Below are 15,992 nucleotides of genomic sequence, written 5' to 3' on the forward strand. Positions count from 1 at the left end.
GTTTATGGTACTTATTGTATTTTTTATATAACTTATTGATTAATATTTATTAGAGATTATACTATTATTTGAGATTATACTATTTATTGATTAATTTAATATATTTTTAGTACTTATTGTATTTTTCATTATCAATATATTTTTCAATAATTGTATATTTTCGCTATAAAATTTTCAACAATTATTGGAGATTAAAATACGGTTATTTATCAAAGATGAGACTATTAATTTATTTGAAATTATGAATGTTCATGATTTGGTTCGGTTCAGTTGTATGTTGATTTGCCAACCAAATTGACTTAGTCAATTGAATCTGACTGACCATTTGTGAAAACCGACCCACTCAAGTTGTATTAGTTTGGGTCTTTTTTTTGTCAGTTGGTTCAAAAGATTTAAACTTGAAAATTAAATTTAAATTTTAAAAGTTGTAGTGCAATTGTTAAAAAATAATTTTAAAAAATAAATTTATAATATAAAACATTTTAGACTAAGAAATATGAGAAATTTCCCACTTTTGCATATTAAAAATTATATTTAATATATATATATATATAAGTGGTCAAGTCATCCGATTTTGGTCGATTTACAAATGACCAAAGCAAAACTGATCCAATATGATCAGGTCAAGTTGATCGGGTTGGTCGATTTCATCAATTTAATGAACAAACCTAATTGAAATTAATTATTGTTATTTTTGTATTATAAAAAAAATTATTAAAAGTAGTATATAAAATATGAATAATTATTAATTATTTATAAATTTGAAAATATAAAATAGTTGTATACTCTTATGTAGGGGTGTCAATTGGACTGGATTTGGTCCAATCCAGTTTAGTCCAATGTGAGTCCATTACAAATGGACCTGGTCCAATCTAGTCCAATGAATATTTTGGACCAATCCAGAGACTGTCCAATCTATTCAAATTCCTATTAATCTAGATTGTTTTCAACTCAAACTTGGTCCTTTGACACCTATGTTCTTATTTTCTATCAATGGACCAAATATTGGCTCAATCCAATATAAATTCATTATGGACAGACCAGGTCCAATCCAATATATCATATTGGTCTGTCCAATCTGTCCAAATTCAATATGTCTTATTGGTCCATCCAATCCATCCAAATGGATTTTGATTTGGATGGAGTCCAACCCAAAATTGGTCCATTGACACCCCTACTCTTATGTGTTTCTGTTAGGGTTATTTAGTAGAACACACCTTAGAGTTTTACATATTTACTTAAACCTACCTTATATTTTCATTTTAATAGAATATCTCATATATTTTCCAACTTATTTACTTAATAGACCTTTCATTAAGGAGTGTTTGCTTTGTCATTAGGACTATGATTTTTTATTCCAAAAATACCCTTATCACTTTTTTGTATAACAAACTTGACCAAATATAGCCAACAGAGTGATTGCCCGTATCTTGCTAGGGGAAAAATGGTATTTTTATTTTTGTCTTCTTTTGACAAAATTTATTTAAATGAACATTAGGGTCGACATTGTCATTTTCCATTGTCATCTAATGGAAGATTGATTAAATCCATAGTAAATTATAAGTGTTGTTTTAGTAAAATACAAAATGTAGGGTAAATCTTAGTAAATCCATGAAACTATAAGGGGTGTTTTAGTAAATGCCCCTTTCTATTATTTAGCTTTCACGTAAAAAATCTCGTGCATCGCACGAGTCCCCACTAGTGCATTCATTATATTGAACAAAAATAAGTTTTATACATAAGAAACAATTTTATCAATGATGGAAATGTAATACAAAATTTAATGTCAACCTAGAAATCAAATTATTTTTCTTTTTAGATGGTGGATTAGTGTATTGAGTCAAATGACACCATAGACAAACAAAAATTAAGTGCAATAAGTAAAAGATATATGTAAATGAAATATATAATTAAAGGGAAAATTATAGTCAAAGTCGTTTGTAGATTTAAAATTAGGTTGTAGGTTGGTCTAGAAACCAACAAAACTCTAGCAAACGACCATACATTTCAAATTATAAAAAATCCCCGCCATATCATTGAAGGTTTATGTGGTTGTTGCCAACATGAGACTTTTAGTCCATGTTGGACATAGCAAAAAGCCTATACCGAAAATAGGTTTTCAGTTTCTCTCCTATTCTATTTATCTCTTGATCTCCCTCCCTTATCTCTCACTCTCACAATCATCTCTCGATCTCCCACTCTTTCAGTTTTGGTCTATAGCCAAATCAAAACCTCTCTCTCTCTCTCTCTTTCTCTCTCAGTTGTGTTCTCAGTTGTGTGTGTTTGTGTGTGTGTGTGAGAGAGAGAGAGAGAGAGAGAGAGAGAGAGAGAGAGAGATTCTCAAAACCTTTTTTTATTTTTCCAATCACCCAACATTAAAGGGCAATTTTGGTATAAGTATTTTATTGTGTCTAATATGAATTAAGAGTCCTATATTGGCAATAATCACATAAGCCTTTAATGACATGGCAAGGGTTTTTATAATTTGAAATGTAGAGCCAATTGTCAAAGTTTTGTTGATTCATAGACCAACTTGTAGCCTAATTTTAAATCTAAAGGCAGCTTCGACTATATTTTTCCCTAATTTAAAACTAATTTGAAAGCAAAACTATTTTCTTATTTAGATGGTGGGTCAATGATCAAACTTTTCAAAGAAATCTATGATGTCATAATTGAATAATAAATATTTAAAAAAAATAGAACATCAAAAATGAAAATATACAAAATTTTGTCAAAAACATTTGAGAACATTTTTGACGTTATATATTCATCATATTAAATAAAAATAATTGTTAAAATAAAAGTTACTTTTATTTATGATAAAAATGCAATACAAAATTTAATAATAATAATTGATATTTTCTATAAGCATTTAATTTAATTTTTAATCATATTGATACTTTTGTTAATTTTCAATTTTTATCTCAACTAAGATATATCTAAAACTCAAGTAATTAATATAAAGAAAAATTTCTCACATGCAACGCATGTTCTTAATTACTAATACAAAATAATACAAAATATAAAGTTTTGCACTCTACATATTTGCATATGTATTCTTTCTAAACTGAACCTAATGGGTGTTTTAGTAAAATGCAAATTATAGGATAAGTTTAAGTAAATCTATAAAACTATTGTGGCGTTCTAGTAAATAACCCTTTATAAAACACTAATAGTTTGGGGTTTGAAAAATGTTTAACGAAATATTGCATGAAGTTAACTAGCGGCTGTGAAGTGTTAAAATCCAAGAGTTCGGGGGGTTCTATCGTAGGGGACCTCGGACCAAACACAACCAAAAGAGAAAGATTTAACACCGGTAAACCATGATTACCCAAAAAAAAAAAAATAAAATAAAAACACCCCAGTAAACTAAACACTAACGCCGTACGTGCACAAGGCGGACATCTTCACCGCTGAAGTAGAATCAAGCAGTCGGTCCGCTGCTGCAGGTCTGGTCGGGTAATGGGCTGAATTTCAGAATTTGTTGAGACAACGCGCGCGTCGCTAAATTACATCCCTCGGCGAAAACGAGAAAAAACCAGACGATGACCATCGAAAATCCCACTAAATGCACATTCTGTTTGACCTTGAGGCCTTCTGTCGATGTATCCGTTTAGCTGACATTCATTCTTTCACGTCCCTCGTTGAATACTCCGCTGCTACTTCTTCTAGGGCTTTCCTGTTTATCCCTGTGTGAGTGTCTTCTTGATCATGGCGGGAATTCGTTGGCCTCCCGATGATTCGGAGCTTTCCCAAGCGAGAGTTCCGAGCACCTCCGACCTCATTTCTGATGACGATCGCTCCATCGCTGCGGATTCTTGGTCCATAAAGAGCGATTACGGAAGCACTTTGGACGACGAGCAGCGTCACGTCGACGCCGCTGATGCGCTCTCCACCGGCACCTTTCGAGCTGCATCCGATTACAGGTTGGTACCTCTCAGTTGCTTATGTTTATTTATTTTTTTCGTCTTTGTTTGATTATTCTTCCCCTGTTCGCTTTAAGGTATTGGTGGAATTTGAAGAAAAGGAAATGTAATTACTTAGATTAGATGAACAAGCTTTCTCGTTTGTGGTTCTGTCTTTAGATGTATAATGGCTAATGCATTGGAATTGGTTTGCCGTTCTTGAATAGTGGATGGGATTGAGTTTTGGCTCCACATTTCTTTAATTTTTCTCGGTGAGAAAAAAAGCTTGTAGAGAACTAGAGATTATGGAATGTATGCAATGGGATGTGAAAATGTGACGTGTTAAAAGTTAAAACATTAAGCAGTAAAGGTAAAGTTGATTGTAAAATGAGGTTTTGTTGTTGGTGGATATTTACTTATCCATAAATATATATTTGGAAACAGTTCTGACAAGGAGGAACCAGATGCTGAAGTGGAGCCATCAGTGTTGGGCTTGCAGAGCTACTGGGATGCCACGTATGCAGATGAATTGGCAAATTTTCATGAACATGGTCACTCTGGTGAAGTCTGGTGAGTGCTAATCGTAGCTCCATTAGGGAAAGATTCATTTCGTTAATTAGTTGCTTCTCTTCTCCATTTTCTGGTAGTCAAAGTTTCTCTGTTTTCTTGTGTGGTATTTTTTCTGCTCTCTCATGGGGGGTTTCCCTTCTCTTTACACCTTTGAAGCATCATTTTTGCTTAGCAGAAAAAGGGGAACATTGTATGCGATGTTTCTGCATTGTGATTGCTTCTGCTTATGTGATTTTTGGTGCATGACTTCAATCCAGCCGTACTGTCTAGCATGTTAGTAGGTTGACAGTCTATTTAGATATTAGGTTTATGATCATTACTTGTTATAATAATGTTTAATATTTACCTCTGACATGGAAGAGGCAGATGATATTTGCAAAAGCATTGCTAGTTGAAATGCTCAAGTGAACTTTGAACAGCATCTGATGTGGTCACTGAAATTATTTCAAAAGATACTTCAATCGTCTTCTGTTGTAACTTTGGAAGAACTGGAGTAAAAAATTGAAAAGAGATAATGGGATATATGGAAACAAAGTGCACTCTTAGTTGAATTTCAGGACAAGCATATGATCTCATAAAACTAATTAATCCTTTGCACCTACTTCCTTTAGCCTACAAGCTAAGAAAGTATTTTTTTTCCTCATCTTCTTTCCCTACTCTATAAATAGGAAATAGTTAATTGACTGATAGGTTTGAGACAAAAAAATTTCATTGGTACAAGGTGAGGCATCTCTTTGGGAATTTATATTCCTTTTCTTGTTCAATCAGTTGTCAACTAGGGGTTCTTTCTATTCAAAAATGCAAAGTCCAGAGTGGGTATTTACTCATTCCCAAAGCTACATAACTAACTTCCGAGCCTGGATTGACCCATCCTGAAATTTTAGACAGGCTGGGCTTGGGCCCAAAACTTTTTTTTTTCATTTTTTTGATTGGGCCTGGGTCTAGCCCTTGGGTAGCCAGATCATTGTCCAACCTGAACCAGCCCAACTATAAAACCATATACACATACATAATATTTCTGTCTAATGCCATAAATACATACATACATACAAAATATATAATATTCCTATCTAATGATTTAGATTACTGATGTGAGATTGGCCCAGGCCTGAGCCCAGCTTGAGTATGCCAAATTTTAGTTTGGTCTGAGTCTGGGTTGTGTAGATCTGTCTTGACCTTCAGCTCGATCCAGGCCTGAGCCTTAGGCCCAAGTCTTAGGATTAGGCTTGGCTTGGCCTTTATCTAGCTAGCCTATCCTGGTTGCATCCACAACTCTGACTATTCTTTTCAGTCAGTGCTTTCACCTGCAGCTTGACTGTTGACCTGTTATGTCTGTTTTGGTTGCTTAATTCATTATCCACCTACAAATAAATATAAACAGTTGTCAAAATTGTCTCTTTTTTCGGTAGGGAATTTGTTAGAATTGTGAAATGCAGGATTTTTGAAAGCATTGCTTCCTAAATGCTTGTTCTGCTTGGTTATGAGATACACAACACTTATATCTGCATCATAATTGACTAGTCTGACTGTTCATCGTCTTTTAGGTTTGGAGCTAAGCTCATGGAAATTGTTGCATCTTGGACCAAAAACCTATGTGATGACATTTTGCAAGGTTATCACATAAGTTATGAGATGCACACCATCTTATATTCACATAGAAATTGATTAATCTGACTGTTCATTGTCTTTTAGGTTTAGAGCTGAGGTCATGGACATTGTTGCATCTTGGACCAAAAGCCATCTTGGACCAAAAGCCTATGTGATGACATTTGGCAAGGTCATCACCTAAGTTATGAGATGCACAACATCTTATATTCACATAGGAATTGATTAATTTAACTGTTCATTGTCTTTTAGGTTTGGAGCTGAGGTCATGGACATTGTTGCATCTTGGACCAAAAATTTATGTGATGACATAGCACAAGGTCGGTTGCAAGGTCTTGCTGATGGTGCCAAATCTGAGTCAGTTGAACAGGGTGGCAAAATTTTATCTAGCTGGAATGTACTTGATATTGGAACCGGCAATGGTCTGCTTCTCCATGAGCTTGCAAAGCAAGGGTATTGTTTGCAATTTATTATATTTTTACCTCTACGTGATTCAAAATGGTACTGTCTGCTAGTGGCAAATACTGTTCATCCTCCTTTTTTCCTTGAATTTTGAGGAACATTTGTGCCATCTCTCCCTTCCCCCATTTGCGTGTTTTGCATCCATGCATGATTACATAGCATATTGCTGATTTGCTTTCGAACACTGGAAACTAACTCAAACACCATTCATTTGACACAACAAAACCACTGAATTGCCCTCTTCAACAGAAATATTTCATTTTTTTTCCTTTAATTTCAGTTATAATTATTTAATAATGAGTCTCCCCAAGTCCCCTTCTATGCTGTCTTCCTTTATAGTTTAATTCGAAACCATTGTCATTCTCAATAAGTATTCATAGCAACAAAAATAAGAAAGAAAAAACAACTATTGTTATTCTTCATGAGATTAATCCCTTTGTTGCCTTTCTTCTCTGGCATATCAACAATCTCTAGAGAAAGAACATCAGGTTTTCTCATGGGGACCACTAACCACTCACCAAAACCGCTGATCTCTGTTGCCGGTACAGAAGAGAACCAGTTATTTTCCAAGCCATTCATATCACATTCTCTAGCTTCCTTTTCTTGTCAACTTTTCAACTTTTCAGGCATATCTTTTGTTAGAATCTTCAACTAGATTGCTGCTACAAGCACAGTCAGGTACTTTAAGGATATCAAGTAACCATCCAAAAAAATTGGCTAGTCACTAGACGAATCAACATTATCCAAGTATAATCTTTTATTTGTTGGTCTTTGAAGTTTGTAGATCACTGATACCCCTCCTACGTGTTTAAAACTGCCTGTAAGCCATGTCTATCTATCCTTGAGAAATCCCATACAACCTGTCTTGACAAACTAAGCCTCCATATGAAAAACTGCCAAATAGACCCTACCTTTATAATGCCAACTAAAATATTTTTTTAGATAATCTCCCTCCACTAACTTTCTCTATCTTAAAAAAAAAAAAGGAAAAGCATTGGGACCCAAAGAGTCCATCCTACATTGCCACCCCTTAAAAGCTTCAGCCCATTAAAACCCAACTTAAGCCCCCTTCTTACCACATGACCTCTGCCCCCTATACTCTCACCACTAAAACCCAACTTGAACAAGAAATTCTCTGATCACCAATTCACTCCAAATCAACTTTTTGATGTCCATCCCTGTCTCCAACCTTGAACTCCAACATCATTCCTAATCCCCCCAAAGAGCTTAAACAATAAAACAAAAAAAAAAGCTTTAATTTCTTTACATTACCACTGAACCCAAAAATATTGCTCTCCATTTACTCCTTGCTTAGCTAAATGATCTGCAAAGCCATTATTTGATCTTGGATTCCAATGAATGAACACCAGCATCTCCCTTGAAAGCCTTCTAAGCTTTTTGATCTCATTGCTGAAATGCCAAGGAAATTTCTCTTCTGGTTTCAGCCAGCTAATAATTACCTTGGAATCTCCTTCAGTTACCAGCTTCCTCACCCCTAGCTCCATTGCTTTTTGCACCCCAAAAATCACAGCCTTTAATTCAGCGGTTGTAGAGTCTCCTATACCAAATGGTCCTGAATACTACGCAACTTCTTCCTTTTCATTCCTTATCACTCGTCCTATACTGGAGGGCCCTGGATTGCCAAAGCTGCTTCCATCAAAGTTTAGCTTGAGAAAGCCAATCTCAGGTGGATCCCACTCTCTTACTAATTTCTTTTTCAAAGTAGAGGAAGCTGCAACCACTCCTAAACCCTCCCCTTCAACAAAAATTCTTATCATATTTCTCCCTTGTAAACAACAAATCCACTTCAAGTCGAATCCTCTTTAAATAATTGACCTCTACAAGAATTCTTGCGTTGTTGATGATCTTCCAACAGAGGTTTTTCCTGTCAACTGAAATGAAGTGACCACAAGTGCCTCTGATTGCCTTCAAAATATTTGGTTGTGGAAGGGGATTCTAGGGTGGTTTTAGGATGGTTAAAAAACACCAATAAGGTTTGAATTGTAATCTATAGAAATTAAGGGAGGGGTTAGGTATCTCCATGGAGCCAACAGTCCACAAGAGCAAGGAGGAAGGACACTTGAGTTTTTGAAAAGTGACTTCTAGAGATACATCCATTATTAGGCAAATGGCACTAGAGATACCTGGACATATTTCCTATAGGTGGGACTTTAGTCTTCATGCTAGAGCTTCTTAGCTGTCACCTTGGAAAGCCATCACATCCATCGTTCCATCTTTTATTTATGTTCATTCTAGTTCTAAAACCTTGTTTTGGAAGGACCTTTGGTTGGGGGGAAGGCTTTAAGGATTTGTATCCCTCATTCAATCTTGTACTCAGCAAAGATTGTGTGGTATCCCATTGTGTTTCTATATCCAAACATGGGCTTGCTTGTGATTTGGGCTTTAGAAGGGGTCTAAGGGGCAATGAAACCTCAAAGATCATTGCCTTACTTGATATCTTAGAAGAAGTCATTGATCCTAGTAAGTGTGATGAGAGAATTTGGACTCTTACAACTTTTGGAGCCTTTACTTGTGCTCCTTTTTTCAATCTCTTAATAGAAACCCTCAATGTGGGGATTAGTTGGGCTTCCCTGCCTTCCTGGGGATCTGCAAGGGGCATTGTGACAATGTGGAAAAATGATGTACTTATAGGTCTGGAGAAGTTGATAGGACAATTTTCAGTTTCTTTGAAGTTTAGGCAAGTGGAGGATGGATTTGAATTGGTGTTAAACCAATATTTATGGGCCGAATGACTATAGGGAGAGGAGGAAGTTATGGGAAGAACTGGCTAATATACGGGGTTTGTGGGAAAGGCCATGGTGTTTAGTCGGTGACTTCAATGTAATCAGATTTTTGGAAGAAACAAACAGTCCCAGACAAAGGTTGACTACGAGCATGAAGAAATTTAATCAATTTGCGGATGCTTTTGAATTTAAGGAGATTCCATTATCACATAGTTGTTTTACTTGGTCCAATCTCCAAGTGAATCTTGTTTGTTCCAAGTTGGACATATTCTTATTTTCAAATGATTAGGAAGAACATTGGAGGAATTTGATCTCTAGATCACTTCCAAGAGTAACTTCCGACCACTAGCCTATTGTAATTTGTAAGGAGGAGATGGTAAATGCAGGACCTGCTCCTTTCAGATTTGAAAATATGTGGTTAGGACACCCGGGCTTCCTTCAGAAAGTTAAAGAGTGGTGGGTAGAGAGTAATCCAGTAGTGGAATGGAGTGAAATAAGGTTTCACAAGAAGCTCCATCATTTGAAAGATAGAATCAAGGAATGGAACCTCTTAGAGTTTGGGAGATTGGAAGAAAGGAAGCAATCTATGATTACACAAATTGAAGTCCTGGATATCAAAGAAGAGAGGGGATGCCTTACAGAAGAGGATAGGAACAAAGATGGAAATTGTGCAAATAGTTAGAAGATTATCTGCTCAAGGAGGAAATAAGTTGGAGGCAAAAATCAAGATGTAAGTGGCTGAAAGAGGGGGATAGGAACACCAAGTTTTTTTATATTGTGGCAAATGGAAAAAGGAAAAGGAACTTTATCTCAAGTTTGGAGATTGAAGGGGTAACGGTTTCCAATCAAAGAGAGATTGCTGGGGCTTTTGCGGATCATTTTAGGTCTATATTTAGAAGACCCCTGAATAATAGGGTGTGGTTGGAGGGGCCAAATTTGAAGTTAGAGGATAGGGAGTGGCTGGAGAGGAAATTTGACCTGGAAGAGATAAAGGAGGTAGTGTTCTCTATGGATAGATCAAAGGCACTAGGGCCAGATGGTTTCACAATGGCTTTCTATCAGGATTGTTTGGAGGTACTAAAAGAGGATCTAATGAGGGTATTTGGTGAATTCCATAATTCCACATTCATTGCCTTGGTACCCAAGAAAAAAGGTGCAAACCATCCGAAGGACTACAAACTAATCTTCTTAGTTAATAGCCTCTATAAGATTATCAATAAGGTGTTGTCCATCAGGATTAGGAAAGTGCTCCTAGAAATTATAGCAAATAACCAAGGAGATTTTGTGAAGGGGAGGCAGATAACAGAAAAATACTTATAGCTAATGAGAGTTTGGAGGATTTCAAGAGATCTAAGAAAAATGGGGTGGTCTGCAAATTGGATTTGGAAAAGGCTTATGACTTGGTTGATTGGTCTTTCCTGTTGGAGGTGATGATCAATTTTGGGTTTGGAGACAATTGGTGTAAGTGGGTGATGGGTTGCATTAGGACTTGTTACTACTCTATATTGGTGAATGGGACAGTGATGGATTTCTTTCCATCTTTGAGAGGGATTAGACAAGGAGATCCCCTCTCTCCTTTTTATTTACTTTAGTTGCAGAGGTGTTGGGGCGACTAATTTGTAGAGCAGATTCCATGGAGTTAATAAGGGGGTGGAGAGTTGGAAGGGAGAACATACCACTCACACACTTGCAGTTTGCAAATGACACGATCTTGTTTTGTGAAGGAGGGAACCCCAATAGGATCAGGAACTTGAAGCTCACTATACAACTCTTTGAACAAATGTCAAACCTTAAAGTGAATTTTGAGAAAAGTTGTATAGTAGGAGTTAATTTGGGGGAGGTGGAGATATCTCAATGTGTAGACATTTTGGAGTGCGTAGTATCTAATTGGCCCTTAAACTACCTTGGTTTGCCATTGGGAGATAACCCTCAGAAAGGAAAGTTTTGGGATCTGGTTGTGGAGAGGTTTGAGAAGAGGCTTGCCACATGGAAGAAAAATTATTTGTCTCTAGGAGGGAGAATCACCCTAATTAGGTCTACATTGGATAACTTTTTGGTTTATTTTTTGTCAGCTTTTAAAGTCCCGATTGGGGTGGCTAGTAGGTTGGAAAAACTAACAAGAGACTTTCTTTGGGAGCCGGGGAAGGAGAAAAAGGACCATAGGGTTAGGTGGGAGGTGGTGTGTAGAAGCAAGAAGGAAGGAGGTTTGGGTATTGGGAACATAAGAAATAGGAACTTGGCACTACTAGGGAAATGGTTGTGGAGATTCTCACTGGAGAAAGAAAAGCTTTGGGTTAAGATAGTGGTAGTATTCATGGGATTGTAGACAATGGATGGGACTCTAGGATTCTGACAAGGACTACAAGAGCATCTCCTTGGAAAGCTATTCAAGTTATTTTGCCTTTGTTCTCTCCCTGGATCAGGTATGACTTGCACTTAGGCAATCTCATTAAATTTTGGGAACATGTTTGGGTTGGAAATTCTCCTTTAAAAGACCAATTCCTGGCTCTTTTTTCTATCACTACCCTTAAAAATGAATCGGTTTCTACCTTCCTTGTACCTTCCAACTCAACTTTTGGGTTTGGTTGGAACTTGGGTTTGAGAAGAGACATAAGGGACTTAAAGTTAGACTGTACCTTATTGTTATTATCCATCCTTGATGGGGTTTTCCTAGATCCAACAAAGGCAGATAGTGGAATCTAGACACTCACTCCCTTGGGGTTCTTCACCTGTGTCTCATTCTTTAAAGCCCTATTACAACCATCTTCTGTTGGAGTGTCCTTTCTTGTTAAAGAGGTGCGGTGTCAACCTATACCTCTGAAGGTTGGGAGTTTTTGTTGGGAAGCCTTTTTGGAAAGAGTTAATATAGGAGATTTGCTTCAAAAGTAAGGACCCAATAACTGTTTGTCTCCTCACTAGTGTGTCCTCTGTAAAGCCGATGATGAGTCTAGATACAACTTATTAATTTCCTGTCAGTTTGCTAAATTCATTTGGGAATGACTTACTTCTTTGTTTAGGTGCAGGTAAACATCCCCATTGGGTGTGCAAAGCTTATTAACTTCCACTCCTAACTGGTTAACAAAAAGGGGTAAGACTATGTGGCGATGTGTTAGGGCTGCAGTTTGTTGGACTTTCTGGGAAGAGAGAAACTCACGGATATTTTCAGAAAAGAGGAGAAGTTTGGAAACAATAGTGGAGGTTACTCATATTAGGGTGATACATTGGCTGAAAACCTTGGACTTGTTTTGCAGATTTCTCTGTAGATGAGTTGCTAAGAAAGTGGAAGGAGATTGCAGAATCAGTTTCAGCCAAGAAGGCTTCAAGTTCTTGTTGGACCCCTCCATCGCAAGGCTTTACTAAATTGAACTTTGATGGCAGCAGTATGGACAATCCAAGGCCCTCCGGAATAGGGAGATTTATAAGAGATGAAAAAGGGAATCTGCTAGCCATGTATTCTGGTCCAATTGGGGTGGGAGATGAAAGAAGGGTAGGATCCATCTGATGGATGCCATGAAGGGTGCGGAATGGGTGGGAAAATTTCAAAAATTTTCCTACCTTTTCCCAACTGGGAATCATATTCCCTAAATTTAGAATACAATATTCAAGGATTCTACTTGAACCATAATCAAACCAGATCTGAACCAAAAGGAAACAGGAAGGATTATACCTGATCCGGAGAAACAATATCTCCCAAAGTTGGTGTTCACGCCCAAAGAAGATGCCAAGATCCGCTCCTGCTGAAGATGACACAACTGTTGATGGAACAGAACCAGCAGGGTGCGCCCTACACATTGGATCCTTCGCAAGAACCCATTGGAAACTCTGAACACTGAATCCTTTTCAGTCTTTTCTGCAAGACTGATGTCAAGAACTGATTTCTTGACTTCTTTCTCCTACTAAGATCGAATCTTGCAAGAGGGGTTGGCAGCGGCTGGAGGAGAACTCCTGGGACGAAGATGGCTGAACAACTTTTCTTCTCTTTGGAGTTCTTGAGATCAAATCTCTGTTGCAGAAGACTTTCTTCTCTCTTCTTGGAAAAACTTGGTTTGAAATCTGGTATATTCGAATTTTATTTTCTCCTCCTTTCTTCTTGATTAAGAAATCCTCCTAATTAGGAGTTATCCCAATCCAAATCAATATCTAGATAGGGGATAATCTTAATCCTATCTGCAGATTAAGTTAGTCTACTCCTGATCTTATCAGGAGGTTATCATATTCAAATATAATTTGAATTTGGTCTCCCAGAGTGGATAGGGTCAAAAGCCCAATCCTTTTACTAACATCAATCTTAGATTCGCCCCATGGATGGGTGATTATATCAGCTCAGTTCGTAATGGGCTTTTGGCCCATTAAGTGTTCAGTGTTTAACTAGTTTCCAATCTGCTGCCCAATTGGGCTTCTTTGTATGGCGTGGGACCCAAGCATTGATCTACACACCAGCCACATGGGTTCGGCCTAGCCGAATTCACTGAAAAAAAACTCAATGAACCCCTTGAGCCCATCACATGGACCCTATGGGCCCAACACTTACATTAAGTGGTCCCTGGGCCAAGCCATCTTATAAAAACACAGGGACTGTGGGCAGGTGCAAGATTAGCCCATCAGGTATTATCCTAAATGGTCTTACACTTAACCTCTCAGCCCTTAATGATCAAGCACTACCCGACAAGAGAAGACCTCTCCCTCGGCTGCAAGGAACAGTGCTGCACTCTCTACTCACATGGATCCCGGGAATTAAAACCTTTTGCAAATGTTTTTGAAACCGTACATATACATATATATATATATATATATATATATATATATATATATATATATCTTAATTTTGCAAAACAAAATTCCAACGATTGAAATCAACTGCCGGCAATTTGGTTTCCATCAGAGAGAGTGCATTCCCGATCATTACCATTGTCTGACAAAGGGGCTGATCCTGTCACTATGATCACTCACTCAGATGAATTCTCAGACAACCCCAACATGTCCAGGTTTTGACCCCACTAAGGATCTCACTGATTGACATATCAAAGACAACCCGATCCGAAACCTTGTGAAGTGTCATAATCGAGTCCAGGGGTCAGGTGTAACTTTCCAGTTTTGCCCATCTGTCTCCAAGGTCTAGGGCAATACTGGAAATCTGGTCCGGTTCAAGGATTCAAGCAATTCCATACTGCATGTGCCTTGGGTCTTACCCTGATGGCCGAGACAAGCCATCCCAACACTTGGTGGTACATCAGTATCAGCCTTGGCAGGAAAAATCTCCCCAGACTTATCCAATGGCTGTGAGCATTTAAAACTAACACGAGTCTCTATAAGTGTCTAGTTTTAGGGTCTTACACAGAAATATACCAAACAACATAAATCAAACATGTACTTTGTTTATTTACACTAAATGTCAAAAGTACATCAAATTGGATTGAAGCTAAGGGCATACAAAACTGTCTAACAGGAGATTCCTTGAGGGCTGAGATACTAGCGGATTTTGAAGGGGTACAAAGGGATAAAGGCACGAATATCAAGAAATTGATCATAGAAGGAGATTCTGAAATTGTGGTGAACTGGCTAAAAGAGGACAACTCTAGGCTTTGGTAGTACAGCAACGAAAAGAGAAGATTTAAGTGGATGACTAAGGAACTTGAAATTGAATGTACATGGGTAAAGATAAGGCAAATTCATTGGCAGATGGTCTAGCTAGGCAAGGGTAACAGAAACTCTATGTTTTGGGCTGTGTTGTAAATTTGTAATTGCTTTTTAATTTGGGTGTACTTTGGTTGTTTCTGGGAGTTAAGATTGTTTAGTTCCCTTGCTTTGTAACTTTTTATTCCATTAATAAAGTTCACTGTTATTGATAAAGAAAAAGAAACCCTCAATCATTCATTATCTGCCCTATTAATGACATTTGGAAAGGTCCAATCCCACCTAAAATTAGAGCCTTTTTGTTGAGAGATCTATCATGACAAGATTAATACCTGTGAGAGCTTGCTAAAGAAAGAAACCATGGTGGTTGCTCTCTCCTTGTATTTGCCTCATGTATTGAGCACATGGTGAAAACTCTTTCCACTTAATCTCCTTTAGATTTGAGTTTTGCTATTTAGAATTCTTTTCTTCCTCTATCTGGAAATAGGTGGATCCCTCTTGCAAATTTAAAGAGTTTATTCCTTAACTCGTTTTTCTCTCTTCCCAAGAAAAGGGGTAAAGTGCTTTGGAGGAGCACAAATAGGGGTGATCATTTCTAATCCAGCCCAGAAGCTTGGCCCTACCTAGCCCGGAAATTTCATTGTTGGGTCTGGACTCTGGACCTAAATAATAATTCAAGCCTCTCCCAGGCCTGACCTAGCCTGCAATAGAAGAGATTGGAGCTATGATACCCACATGGGAGAATCTCCATTAGAGTGTTGAATCTCTTGATAAATGGAGGATAAAGAGAAGAGATGAGAGAAATGTGAGAGAAAGAGGAAATTTGGTTATGAAGTTCAGGGAAGAAGGAAGAACCACTATCTACATAATAGGAGAAGCAGTAGAATGGCTGAAAGGATACACAGATGGGGCTTTGTTTACCATTAAGATCGATGGGTGGAAAAGCACACTGGAACTCTCAAGTAGAATGTATCAAGAGATTCTAAAAAAAAAACAACCAGAAAGGGTGGTTCTTGGAGGTTTCAGGTGTTTTTGAAGCAATAGAAAACAACTTATATGTATTCTAGAAGGA

The 15,992-nt window shown here is 37.4% G+C and overlaps 1 protein-coding gene across 1 annotated transcript in view; it reads left to right on the forward strand.

Annotated features, from left to right (window-relative positions):
- The first annotated feature begins 3,272 nt into the window (after nt 1–3,272).
- Nucleotides 3,273–15,992, forward strand: part of LOC148878839 (uncharacterized) — a 37,549-nt gene continuing 24,829 nt past the window's right edge. The window contains exons 1-3 of the mRNA XM_088960208.1: nt 3,273–3,926; nt 4,350–4,475; nt 6,333–6,533. Coding sequence (XP_088816334.1) covers nt 3,712–3,926; nt 4,350–4,475; nt 6,333–6,533 — 542 coding nt within the window. The 5' untranslated portion in view covers nt 3,273–3,711. The remainder of the gene's footprint in view (nt 3,927–4,349; nt 4,476–6,332; nt 6,534–15,992) is intronic.

Source organism: Nelumbo lutea, chromosome 1 (assembly GCF_056320005.1).
Source record: "Nelumbo lutea isolate HS-2025 chromosome 1, American lotus-T2T, whole genome shotgun sequence".
Taxonomy (NCBI): Eukaryota; Viridiplantae; Streptophyta; class Magnoliopsida; order Proteales; family Nelumbonaceae; genus Nelumbo; species Nelumbo lutea.